The sequence below is a fragment of the Leucoraja erinacea genome, chromosome 10 (assembly GCF_028641065.1).
Source record: "Leucoraja erinacea ecotype New England chromosome 10, Leri_hhj_1, whole genome shotgun sequence".
NCBI classification, from domain to species: domain Eukaryota; kingdom Metazoa; phylum Chordata; class Chondrichthyes; order Rajiformes; family Rajidae; genus Leucoraja; species Leucoraja erinaceus.
The window spans coordinates 25,272,964-25,286,224 of record NC_073386.1 but is presented as its reverse complement, the minus strand read 5'-3'; the positions used below and the strand labels follow the sequence as shown (position 1 = coordinate 25,286,224).

The 13,261-nt window shown below is 39.3% G+C and overlaps 1 protein-coding gene across 5 annotated transcripts in view; it reads right to left on the bottom strand.

Moving 5' to 3' along the window:
• Positions 1–5,446: 5,446 nt before the first annotated feature.
• Positions 5,447–13,261, bottom strand: part of LOC129700924 (terminal uridylyltransferase 4-like) — a 72,438-nt gene continuing 64,623 nt past the window's right edge. For 4 of the 5 annotated variants that reach the window (XM_055641741.1, XM_055641745.1, XM_055641742.1 and 1 more), the window contains exons 26-31: positions 13,088–13,203; positions 12,131–12,291; positions 11,479–11,597; positions 10,530–11,037; positions 8,169–8,336; positions 5,447–7,182 (exon numbers count right to left, since the gene is read on the bottom strand). In XM_055641741.1, coding sequence (XP_055497716.1) covers positions 7,100–7,182; positions 8,169–8,336; positions 10,530–11,037; positions 11,479–11,597; positions 12,131–12,291; positions 13,088–13,203 — 1,155 coding nt within the window. In that variant the 3' untranslated portion in view covers positions 5,447–7,099. The remainder of the gene's footprint in view (positions 7,183–8,168; positions 8,337–10,529; positions 11,038–11,478; positions 11,598–12,130; positions 12,292–13,087; positions 13,204–13,261) is intronic. The other variant, XM_055641744.1, reaches the window with a different exon arrangement.

Below are 13,261 nucleotides of genomic sequence, written 5' to 3'. Positions count from 1 at the left end.
TGCCATGTATGTATTGTACAACTAAAGTGCATAACCATTTTGTGTATACGACCTAGCTAACCACAGAACGTCCACCCTCATTGGCAAAATACAAATGAACAATTTTAAAAGGGGATATTGGAAACATATTGTGATTATAAAAATCTTTGATAAATACATGCATTAAACTGGAATGTCTGTATTGATTATGTATTTAAATCTCCCGTTCAAGATTTATATCCATTACTTTTCAGTGAAAAATGTCAGAGGAAGAACTTAGTTTACCATGGAGGTATACCATGATTCCCAACAATCAGGAGTTATGAGAAAAAACAAAATAATCTGTTAAAAACATGCACCATTTCTTGGAAATTAAACTTAATTTAGAGATTTTTGTCCCACTTTTTGAAATTTTGACATAACGCCTTTTTATATTTATACGATCAATGTGCTTCAGTCTGAACTGACTTGAGCTGTTATGTATGTAAACATGATTTTATTACAAAGCATATCTGACTTGTTAAAATGCCCCTGACCTCTTCTGGCTCCTGTATTAAAATTGTAGATTAGTGTAATATCATGCTATTTTTCCTGTCAGTCTTCAAAAATTGATGCAGAACATTTGCGACGGATAGGTAATGATGAGATGACCATCTGAAGCCAACAACTGTTTCCTTTGAGGTTCAATAGACCAGACCAGAAATTTAAACACAATCCAATTAATTGATGATTCCAACAAATTGGTTAGTGCCAGCCTTCATTCAGTGGTAATAAATTTGCCTGGTTTCAAACCTTGAAGACTTGAGCATGTAATGTAAGCCTGTACATAAAAAAGATATAGTCAACAATTTAAAGAGAGGTTTTGTTTTGGTGCTCTGGACGATGGTGTATTCAACCAACGTCACTGAAGTATCCATTTTTCTCATTGTTGTGGACATCAATAAAAATAGTTCATTGACTTTGAAGTGTCATAGAATTAAAAAAAAATGTATATTACACAAAATTATTCTTTCATAGGATTTGTTAAAGGTTATGATATTAGACAAAAAGATGTATCATGGAGCATTCCCTTCTCATGCAACTGGAGTACATTATGTCTATTGACAAACTAGGCAGAGGATTTACAAAAACTGAATGCTGTCAGCAAGACAAAAGCATGAATCTAGAGTTTTTCAGATGTTTACAGTGCCCTCTGTAATGTTTGGAACAAAGACCCATAATTGCTTTATTTTCCTCTGTACTTCACAATTTGAGATTTGTAAAAGATAAAATCACATGTGGTTAAAATGCATTGTCAGATTTTAATGGGCCATTTTTATACATTTTGGTTTCACTATGTAGAACTTACAGCAGTGTTTATACATTCTCTCCCCCCCCCCCCTTTTTGCAATTAGTAAGCTCACCAATGCTCCCTTCCTTCTTAATGATGTACTAAACAGTTGATTTTGGTAAGCCTAAGGTTTGGCTGATGTCACTAATAGTTTAATTCTTGTTTCTCAGTCTCATAATGGTTTATTTAACTCATTGGCACTCGTGTTGATAAACAGCAATAAAAGTTTCCAAATGTGATGGAAAGACTGGAGGAAAGACTAGGTGCTGAGAGCTCTCTTATACCTCCATTAAGGAGGCAATTAAACACACCTGAGCAATTACAAACACCTGCGAAGCCAAGTGTCCCAAACATTATGGTGCCCTGAAATTGGGGGGGGAGGAGAGGAAACAGACAATGACTATGTATAAATACTGCTGTAATTTCTACATGGCGAAACCAAAAAAATGGCTTTTATTAAAATCTGACAATGTGCACTTTACCCACATGTGTTTTTTTTCTCTTACAAATCTTAAATTGTGGAGTACAGAGGCAATTAAATAAATGATGGGTCTTTGTCCCAAACATTATGCTGTACACATAAACTACACATTTTAAGCTAGTAAACAATTTCAAATTAAAGAGTGGCACAGAAACCAACTGCAACCTTGGATTATGCTATGAGAGTTAGCTGCTGTCACTGCACTGTTACTTGGTCATTTCAGATGTTGAGGTAAGCTGTAGTAGCATTTTACAGATATTCCCCACATGATGTTTAGTCTGCCCTGCCTGTCCTTCTAACTCGGGTCCTCCAGTCCAGTAGAATCCTTGTGAATTGTTTCCGTACCCTTTCCATTCTTAATAGCATCCTGTTGGTTTATCTTAAACCATACCAAGTCTTTGCTGCCATTCATCGACAGTGCTCAATGACCAGTGTTCCATTTCCTCCAAAATATCATCCTGCATAGTCCCCTTCAAAATCTTCATCATACATCATCCAGCCTCACAGCCCATTGAGTTCCCTGTATTCTGATATTTGGATCAAGCTATGTATTTTTTTCCATTTCATCTTAGCTGCAAAGGCCCTTCTCCAATCTGGTCCTACTTTAATGACTCCCTGCCATGTTGGCCAAGTATTCTGTCAATCTGAATAGATATCACATTTCTGAAATAACCCTTGGGGTATGAGTTACAAAAGGAACCTAGGATTGGGTATACCTGAAAATATTTCAAGAATATTATCTTTATGTGGCTCAGAATGAATTGGAGTACACAGTTTATGGCACACAGTTCATAATGCGTGTTTTATGTTATGGTGTAAAATTTTTGTAAACCATTTTTAGTGTTGATCACATATTTCAAGCAGTGGATGTAGTAATGTCAATCATTTAAATATCTTACAGTTTAAATTAATGTTATACTGTTGAAACTTTTTAAATTTGTAGTTGTCTTCAAGTAGTATTTGTTTCAACTACCTTGATAGGCAGAAATACTAAGAATGATTTAGTACTACAGGAGCATGTAGTCACATAATGAGAGTGGCATTTGAGATGTAAAAAATGTGTATTGGAAGTGTGAAGGTGGAAAATGGCACGTCACATTTATTGTCATATATATACACAGGTACAATAAATATCTTGCTTGTCGCAGCATCACAAGCATATAAATTTGGACAACATGAAAGCATAAATGATACATAAATTCTCTAGATAGTGGAAATATTGTGCAAAACACAATAGAAAACCAACCTATGGTAGTGATAGAGGTGGTCCATAGTGTTCCATTGCCAAGGTAGGATTGGGATTGTTTGTGCAAGCCGGTTCAAAAGGTAAGGGTTTGTGGAAAGTAGCTGTTCCTGATCCTGTTGATGTAGGCGTTCAGGCTTTTGTACCTCCTGTCCAATAGTAGCATTGAGAAAGGGATTGGGCCAAAAGGGAGAGAATCTTGATGAAAGCTACCGCTGCTTTGAGACAAGACCTTGGTAAATGCTTTCGATGGTGGGAAGGGTAGTGCCTGTGATGGATCGGACTGAGTTCACCAAGTTACAGCCTCATGCATTTCTCTGGAATTGTACCACGTTGTGTTCCAAAGAGCCAGGATACTTTCTACAATGCATCTGTGGAAGTTTATTTGGTGACATGCCAAATAACTTTAAAATGTTAAGAAAGTAGAGGTGCTGTGGGAGTAATGTGTGTCAGGTGCAAGGTGTACCAGTATTAGGTTATTTATGATTCAGATTGGAGCTATTTTCAGTAAAATTTAAATGATGTGTATAAACTGGACAAAATTGCACAAATTTAAAATAATAGGAAAGTTTTAAGAACATTCTTCAAGTAGTAATCAGTTCTTGGAAAATATTTCTATGAAGATTAGAAGGGTAGAGGCTCTGGAATTATTTAGAAAATGATTAGCTGCAACAATATCTGAATTATGTTAGATTGCAAACCTTGCTCTACAATGATCTTGAGAAGTAATAATATAAATAAAGTAAACTTTATATTATGACAGAGAACACAGTAAAGGATTTTCTTAGCATTAGGATTTTGAGCGAGGGTGAAAAGTAATTGTAGCAGGAATGGATAAAATGTGGCAATGGAGAATGGAATATGATGGTAAACAAGATTCTACAAAGTATCATATTTTCCCTCTGGCCACTTCCCCATCATACAGATATTGTACTTCATTCTTTGTGCATCTTAAATATGCAGCTGAAGAATCCACTTGATATTCCAATTTCTACTTGAAAGACTGATATTGATATGGGTAGTCCAACTTGAAGAGGGACCATATTGGACCTGTACTGGGAATAAGCCTGGCCCAGTGATTGTTGTTTCAGTGGAAAGATTATTTTGGATAGAGTGATCACATCTTCATAAGTTTTAACATGGTTTTGAATAAAGTCTGGAACTTGGAAGGTGTTAAACTAGGGAGGGCGGATTACAGCATTAATAGACAGTAGCCAGGGAAATGCTATTGGGTGAATCCGTATCTGATGTGTGAAAGTACACAAAGCAAGTCAGGCATCATCTCTGGAGAATATGAATAGGTGACGTTTTGGGTCGAGACACCTTCAGACTGATTGGGGGAGAAATTGCCAAGCCATTGCCTAACATTGGAGAATTCAATGTTCATATTCTACCCAAACGGAATATGAGGTGCTGTTCCTCCAGTTTGTGTGTGGGCTCACTCTGGCAATGGAGGGACCCAGGACAGTAATGTCAGTAAGGGAAGGGGAATTAAAATGGTGAATAACTGACCAAAAGCATGTGTTCAGTGAAATGGTCGCCCTGAGTCTATGGTCTCATTGTAGATGAGGTTAGAGGAGGTGCACATAATATCTCATCTGGAAAGACTGCTGGGGTCCCTGGATGGATGCGAGGGAGGAGGTATAGAGACAGGTGTTACATCTACTGTGGTTGCAAGGGAAAGTACCTGGGGAGGGGGTAGTTTGGTTGGGAACAGATGAATGATCAAGGAATTGTGGATGGAGTGGTCACTAGAAAGTGGTGGAGATGGGAAGATGTGACAAGGTAGGATCATCTTGGAGGTGATGGAAATATCGGGATGATGTGTTGCGATGCGGAGGCTGGTGGGGTGAAAGGTGAGGATCAGGGGAACTGTATCCTTCCGTGAGGAGCAAGAGTAGAACTAGGGAACACAGAAGTAATGTGGGTGAGGGATCCTTCAATGAGAGAAGGGGTGAGACGTTGTTATGAGTTGTTTAAAGACCAGGTGATCAGAGTTCAAGACCAGCAAGTTCCAGTAAGGAGAAACGATAAGGGAATCTTGGATGACCAAAGAGAATAAAGAATTAGATTAGTTCAAAAAGAGATGAAGCGTATGTGGAGGTGCACAGACAGGGCTTGTGAGGAAAATAAAGCAAGAGGAAAGAACTCAAGCATTCAATTAGAATATCCAAAAAGGGCAATGAAATGTCATTGGCGAGTTGGATTAAAGAACAAAAACGTTTTAAATGTACATTTAAAAACAAGAGGATAACCAGTGAGAAGGTAGGACTGTTCAAAGAAACAGGAGGGAACTTATGCTTGGAATAGAGTATGTAGTATCTGTATCGAACAAGTATTTTGCACCTGTGTTCACTAATGAGAAGAATGTGGACGACAGAGATCAGTGGGGGGGGGGTGGGGGGGGGGGGGGGGGGGGGGGGGGGGGGGGATAGTAACATGCAAGGGCAGTTTGAGATCACAAAAAAAGGTGGTGTTGGGATTGTTGAAGACCATTATGGTGGATAAATTCACAAGGGCCTCATTGAATGTATCCCAAGTTACTAAGAGGCAAAACAGATTGCAGGGATCTTGATGAAGATTCTTAGTTTCTCAGGCCATAGGCGAGGTCCTGGAGGACTGGAGAGTTCAGGCTGGAGATCTGTGAGCAGTAGAGTCCTGCAGGAATCTGTGCTGGGCCCTCTGTGATACAGATAAATGACTTGGACATAAATGTATATGGTTTAGCTAGTAAGTTTGCAAACAACACAAAATGGGTGGAGTTGCGGACAGTAAGCAGGGCTGTCAAAGTATACAGCGGGGTATCGATCAGCTACAGGTATAGGTGGAAAAATGGCAGAGGGAATTTTATCCAAGCAAATGAGATGTTGCACTTTGGGAGGTCGAATGTATGAGGATGTATGAGGAATGTATACACTGAAGGTTATATAACCTTTGGTATCCAAAGGTTATTTTTATATCAAAGCAGAATTGATGTACAGAGAGATATTTGGCGCCATGACTATAGCTCACTGAAAGCAACACAAGTAGATAGAGTGGTAAAGAAGGTGCATGGTATGCTTGCCTTCATCGGTTGAGGCACTATAAAAATCAGGAGGTCATGTTGCAGCTTTATATTACTTTGCTTAGGCCGCATTTGGAGCATTATGTGCTGATGAAAAATGGAGAAGGACTGGCCAATTTTTGTGCCTTCCACCACAGTGATGATTGCTGTGGTGGATGTGTTAAATTTTTATCGTGTATTCTGTGTCCTTTCTCATTGTACCGCTGCTGACAAATTAGTTTCACTTGCACTTTATGTGTAATGTGACGAATAAAACTGATTGTATTGTTCTGGTCACCTCATTACAGAAAGGATGAGCAGGCTTGGGAGAGGGAGCAGAAGTTTGCCAGAATGCTGTCTGTATTAGAGGGTATTAACTAATATCTAATGGCATTGAGGGAGGTAAAGGCAGATACGACAGTGGGATTGAAGAGGCTTTTGGATAGGCTTGTGGATATGCAGGAATGAAGGGATAGGGATCATGTATAGGCAGAGGAGATTAGTTTAACTTGGCATCATGTTCAGCATGGACATGGTAAGCCTAAGGATCTGTTCCTGTGCTGATCTGTTCTATGAAATAACTATGTAATACAGAATTATTAAAAAGCTACAGTTTATTTTTTAAAAGGCTTTTGGCACTATATACTTCTGTTCTGAACACAGCTGACCATCTTTAAACCATATTTTCTTTTTTTAAGAACCATATACAAAGTCTGAGGCAGCCAAAGTATGCATACAACAGAGAAAATAAATCCAGTTTTTTTTTTTAAAAAAGCTTTTTTTTACATTTGCATCAAACAAAAAATGATTTTACCCCACCTTCAAAAATGGGAGGCATTAAAATAGATGTGATCTGTATCATAAATCACATTTTGGTGCATTGCAACAAAAAACTATTAAAAATTACAATCAAGTTTCGTCTATATACAAATCATACAGTTTAAAAACAATCTTAAAATAATTTTGTTCTTTCCCTTCCCAGATAAGATCTGTAACTGTATATTATGTGGATTTCCACTTAAGTCACTTCTTTTGCTGAATGTAGTTCATCCGTATTCTTCCTTGCTGCATGATTGGAAAACGCTGGTTATTGTGAATTGTAGAACCTGCCAAAGTAGGCACATATATAGGTTTTACAGCAAAATGTACATCTACTTTATAAGAATGTAATGTTAAGTTTATGATGGACTTGAAAAAATTACGACATTAATGACAATACCACATTCACAAATTCCACATAAATATGATTACTACAATATTCAGTCCTATCAAACACAAGCTGCTCTGCATACAGAAAGAAGTCCCCTTCAACTAACCCGGAGGTGGACAACAAACATACTTTACCATTTACAGTATATATAGTTAGATGTTGATCTTACTCGTCATTAATTCTAGATTTCATGGCACTTGACCCTTCCACTCCCTTATCCATTCTAATCAATCATAATGTACATACAATAATCTAGGCTTTCAAAGAAAATCTTGATCAATTAGAATAAGAGAGGAAGAGTGGGAACCAATGAGTTTAAAGATTATCTTTTCTATTGCATTTCTCTCAAAAAATCTGCCACACAAAACCAAGGGATCCTAATGTGTATCATTTAATGTAAAATGTGCATTATATGGGGTGGAAGATGACTAAAATTCTCTTGGGAACTACTTGTTTCAAAAATATTTTATAATACGGCACATTGGCTCAGCGGTAGAGTTCTGCCTTACAGCGCTTGCAGCACCTGAGACCCGGGTTCGATCCCGAATACGGGCGCTGTCTGTACGGAGTTTGTATGTTCTCCCCGTGACCACGTGGGTTTTCTCCGAGATCTTCCCTTTCCTCCCACACTCCAAAGACCTACTGGTATTGTAGGTTAATTGGCTTGGTGTATGTGTAAATTGTCCCTAGTGTGCGTAGGATAGTGTTAATGTGCGGGGGATCACTGGTCGGTACGGACTCGGTGCGCTGAAAGGGTTTTTTTCCGCACTATATCTCTAAACTAAACTAAAACTACTATTGGGAATACAAACAAGCTAAGAAGCCATATTCCTATATTTAGCAATACTTAAACAAATCAGAGTGGTTTCTTGTCATTGGTACCTTGAGAGTAGTAGGATTTGTTCTGCTGAGGATAGTTCGTATTTCCCTGCTGAATGAAGTTTTGAGGCATTCTGTAAGGCCACGGTGCTTGAAAATGAGGAACAGAATGATGCTCCCAAGATATGGGTGGTGGATTTAGTTTTGCAAATTGCCCCTGAAACCTTTGATCTGTGATTCCATGAAGGAAAAAAATTCACAAGTTTGTTTTAAGACATAATTGCTTAAAATGAACATTATGGAACTATGTCCATGCATTTTCTGTCACCTTCTCAAACTCATGTATATGTGTTTTCCTTTATCATTTCTTCTGCAATATCCTGTTTTATTCTCACATAAGGTAACATTCAAATCTTTTGCTGCCTGATATACTTACTTCATCAACTTAATACTTAAAAACAATGTCAGAAGTACAAGCAAATTACATGTTGTACTAAAGGTAGTAAATCTAAAATAGCGTAGTGTTTAATAATACTTTTATAACCAATGATCCAAAGGTTCTTATCGATAATTGATTTAAAATTATAAAGTTAACTAGGGATAATTTTACAAAAATGCAAAATTATAAGCTCAATTACCCTCCAAAGCAGGCCAGAATAATTACTTTTTGTTTTTATTGGAGCCATATTTGCACATATAATAATTATTCAAGTGAAATACTTCTGCTGGAAGCATTTAAAATAGTGAAGTTTAAAAACAAAGTTTTACGATTGGACATAAGCGTTTCAATTGGTTTAATTTTCTTCCGAAATCAAAAGGTATTTTGTGTAATTCATATTGTAATTTTATGACTTGCAAAATGCTGCCCACAGTAATAAATTATACGGGAAATATTTTGCTGGTCTGGCTCTATCATTCTATCGTTTTCATATAAGAGCCATTTGGAAATTGAAGCTTTTCTCAACTGCATGATAAACATTTAGTACATTGTTTTTATGCTTCCATCATCTTTTGAGCACAAATTCATGCTGGTGTAGGGTTTTGCGGGACCCAGCAGCTTCACAATGGCATGACACGCGTGTGCTCACAATCTAAGACTCTGCATGCCATCCAGTGGTGATGAATTGGGGGATGAGCAGCTAACTCTGGAGGGTAACTGTAGCATGCCAATTTTTGCCCTAACAAATCTAGTACAGGTGCACAACCTTTTATCCGGTGTTCCAGAAACCGAAAAGCTCCGAAAACCGGCCATTTTTTCCAGATGTCGTCTGCGCACCAAAGCTCGCGTTTGGCGCCAAACTTGACCCAAAACGACCCACGGTCAACCCAGGTCTGTACTACTGTAGCGGCTGCCTCCTCCCTGGAGACCGGGAGACGCTTAAACATCTGTAAATCATTGCTTAAATGTTAGTCAGTTAGTTTGGAGGGCTTTTATGTGACGGGGGGTGAAGGGGTAAACTTTAATTCTTAGTCCCCTACCTGGTCGGAGAGGCGGGGAGCGGTCAATGCCTTACCGGGTCGCTGTGCAGTAAGCTCCGCAGCGCTGTGGCCGGTGGGGCCGCGGGCGGCGCCGGTTGTAGCTCCGACCCCGGCAACTCTACCCCTGGCTGCGAGGCGCTCCAAATCCAGCGCGGCCCGCGGCCGGACGCCCCAGCTCCGCGAATGTCGGCGGCGTCGCAGCGCTGGGATACCAGCGGGGTGCGGGCAATGCCTTACGGGGTCGCCGTGCGGCAAGCTCCGGAGCGCTGTGGCCGCCGACACACAACATCGCGGAGCGTCGCTGGATTTGGAGCTGCGCAGCCAGGGGTAGAGTTGCCGGGGTCGGAGCTCCAACCGGCGCCGCCCGCGGCCGGACGGAGCCCCCAGCTCCACGAGGGTTGGGAGTCGCCGACCAGGTAGGTAGGGGACTAAGAATTAAAGTTTCCCCCTTCACCCCTACACCACCACCACCACATAAAATCCCTCCAAACTAACTGACTAACATTTATGCAATGATTCTCCCGGTCTCCGGGGAGGAGGCAGCTGCTCCAGACTTTTCAAGCCGCCCGCGCTACCTACCTAATCTACGCTAAAAATCTTCCATTCTGAAATCCGAAAATGTCCGAAATCCGACAAGTGTCTGGTCCCAAGGCTTTCGGATAAAAGGTTGTGCACCTGTACAGAGTGGACATCGTGTGGTCGCCCTGTAGTGGGGTCTTTATCATCAGAGCAGTGCCACCATAGATTATCAACAGTGTTGCAAAGCTCATTTATAATTACATCTGCTAATTTTGCTCGTATACATTTTTGCTAAAAAAATATATATAAGAAAATACACATGGTATTAAAATGTTGAACTATAAATGTAAAATTAATCATGTCCATTACAGAGCACATTTGAAGAATAATAGCTACACATTAATATAATGAGAAAAAGAAATATACCTGAAGCTCCCAGAGTGCCATTTCCCACTAGTGTGCTGCGAGTCATGTGATTGTGCCACTGTCCATCGTGAGGAGTGTTGGAGATACCCATAGGCCTGGCAGCAGGCTGAGCAAAGATGATACTAGGATCATTGAGATTCATACTGTTGGGATTAGCTGTGTTGCTGCTAGACCGTATAGGAAAAGGCATGTTGGGATGGTTACCAGATGCAGAGTGAAGGACAGCAGGCCACGAGTTAGTGGGCATTTGCACCTGGTGCTGTGATCTGCGTGACTGAATTAAGTTGAGTCCGTGCAGATTGGAATACTGACCTGGATGATGTTGAGTGTATGGAAACAGGGGCAATTGAACCTGACGGGTTGGTTGAGCAAGTGTCTGTGGAAGTTTATTCTGAGAACCAGCCTGTTGGGTCTGTGGATGCGAAACAGAAGCTATTTGAGATGAATTTGGTGTTAATTGCTGATGCGTAGTTTGAGGAGAATAAGGAGGCATCTGATGTGGTTCTGACTGAAAATTAGAAACAAAAAAGCAATGAGAAACTATTGCTTAGGTAAATGGATTTCCAGTTTCTAACATTCTTTCACTAAACCATGTTTTAAGAGGCGAGGAAATAAATTACAAAATATTGTGTGTGGGAAAGGAAGGCAAAGTGAAAATAGTTCTAAAATGATTTATCTGATATACCGTTTTCCAATACAAATATGTCACTTAAACTGTTTAGCTCTAAATATAAAAAATCTGCTTATCTCGTACACTGTTCATTTTCAAATGATGCTGTTAAACTCAATTCAGTTACAACCAGGGGTTTCTCCAGGGTAGTAAATTTTTAAAAAATGATTCAGGGACAAATTAGTACACATGCCAATTTCAACATTAGGGTCTTCAATGCTGGAGGAAACCTTGTGCAACTGCAGTACATGATGCAGGAACCAAAAGCAAAAGACTTACACTTTCTGAAGATGGCCTGGTATGTTGTGGATAATCCTGATGATGTTCTGAATGTGACACTAAAGGCTGGGAAGTTGCTACTGTCTGTATATTGGTCAGATTCCGTGTAGCCTGAGGTACTGCAAAAAAAAAAAGATCTTTGAAATTCCAAACAAATATGTAATATTGAATATTGTTTTACATTAATGCATTACTAATCAATTAATCAAGCAATTAATTAATTAATTAGTCCGTTGATCTTTTAGTCGCTTCTGCATGTCACATATAGCTAGACAATCCTATCTGAAATCTGAGTAATTTCTTTGAACTCATCTCCACTGCTTAGTATCTACTTTCTACGTAATCACCTGGAGTTTATTTTATGGGATATATGGAGATTGTCTTTTCTTTTGAATTTTCTTAGAAGGCTAGGAAGCTCCCTGGGGTGACTAGTTCATTGATGTTTTTATGCATCGAGAAGAACAGATGCTTTTCATGTTCTTCAATAACATCATTACAACTGGGCAAAAACCTACTTTCTCTGTATCATCAAACTATATCAATGAAAATGTATTAAAAAAAATATTTTACACCAAATGTTTTGAAAGAACAACTAATTTACTCAAGAACAGAGATATTGAATTAATACATCACTTCCCAACATTCTCATTACCTGACACCGTGTTGTTCCGTGTTCGGGATGTTCTGAATTCTGGGCAATCCCTTCTCATGTGGCCAGTGTCACCACAGATAAAGCATCGCTTTTCTCTTAGTTCTTTTTCTTCTTCCTTTGAATCCTTCTCTTCCTCTTTCTCATTTTCTTTCTTCTTCATTCTTAAAATAACAGTAATTATCTCAATTCTTTATTGGAAAATTGTAACAAGCAAATGATAAAGGGCATTTAAAAGCATGGTATTCCAGGTTACTGGTATTTTTTTGAGTACATACATCTTTCGATTTAATGCATCTTATTTAATTAGTTTGAGATGCAGAGTACGACGGAGGGGGGAGGTTAGGTTGCTACAGTAAATTACCCTCATATAGGTAAATAGTAGGAGGGATCGTCTTGGGGCATTAATAGAGATGTGACAGAGTTATTTAAAGAAAGTGTGAGGGGAAACAGGATGGATGGAACTGCTCCAAGAGCTGGCACAGACTCGATGAGCCACCATGGTCTTTTTTGTTACAAGGAAATATGAAATGAGTCGGGTGACTACAATTACAGTGAATGTAGTGCCTGGTGTGGAGAAATATACTATCCTGATCCCAGATGGGAGAATAGGCGAGAGCAGATGCACAGGGAAATGCAACAGACATGGTTGAATGGAGACACCAGAGACTGCAGATGCTGGAATCTGCAGCAACACACAATCTGCTGAGGATCTCAGTGGGTTGAGCATCACTGTTGTAGTGGAAAGGAATAATCACTATTTTGGTTCAAAACCCTACATTAGAGGGACAGAATGGCATCAGAACATAGTTGAATGCCTTACCAAACATGATGCGTGAAGGACTATGAATGAAAGATGAGCAAGTTATGCAAAGGCCTGAAGAGAGTACTGTCAGAACAAAAATGCAAATGAAGAAACTGGGAGCATGGATTTCCATATAAATGCAAATTTGTGGTTACCTTCTCCTTTTTGGACAATCTTTCATGTAATGTCCAATTTTCCCACAGATACGACAACACCTGTCATTTGGCGCCAACTCCCCATCAGTCAGGATTTTTGAATCAAAAAAGTAATCCTAACAACAAATACCATAATATGGGTTATGGATCAATTGATCATGGATATAAAGTTAA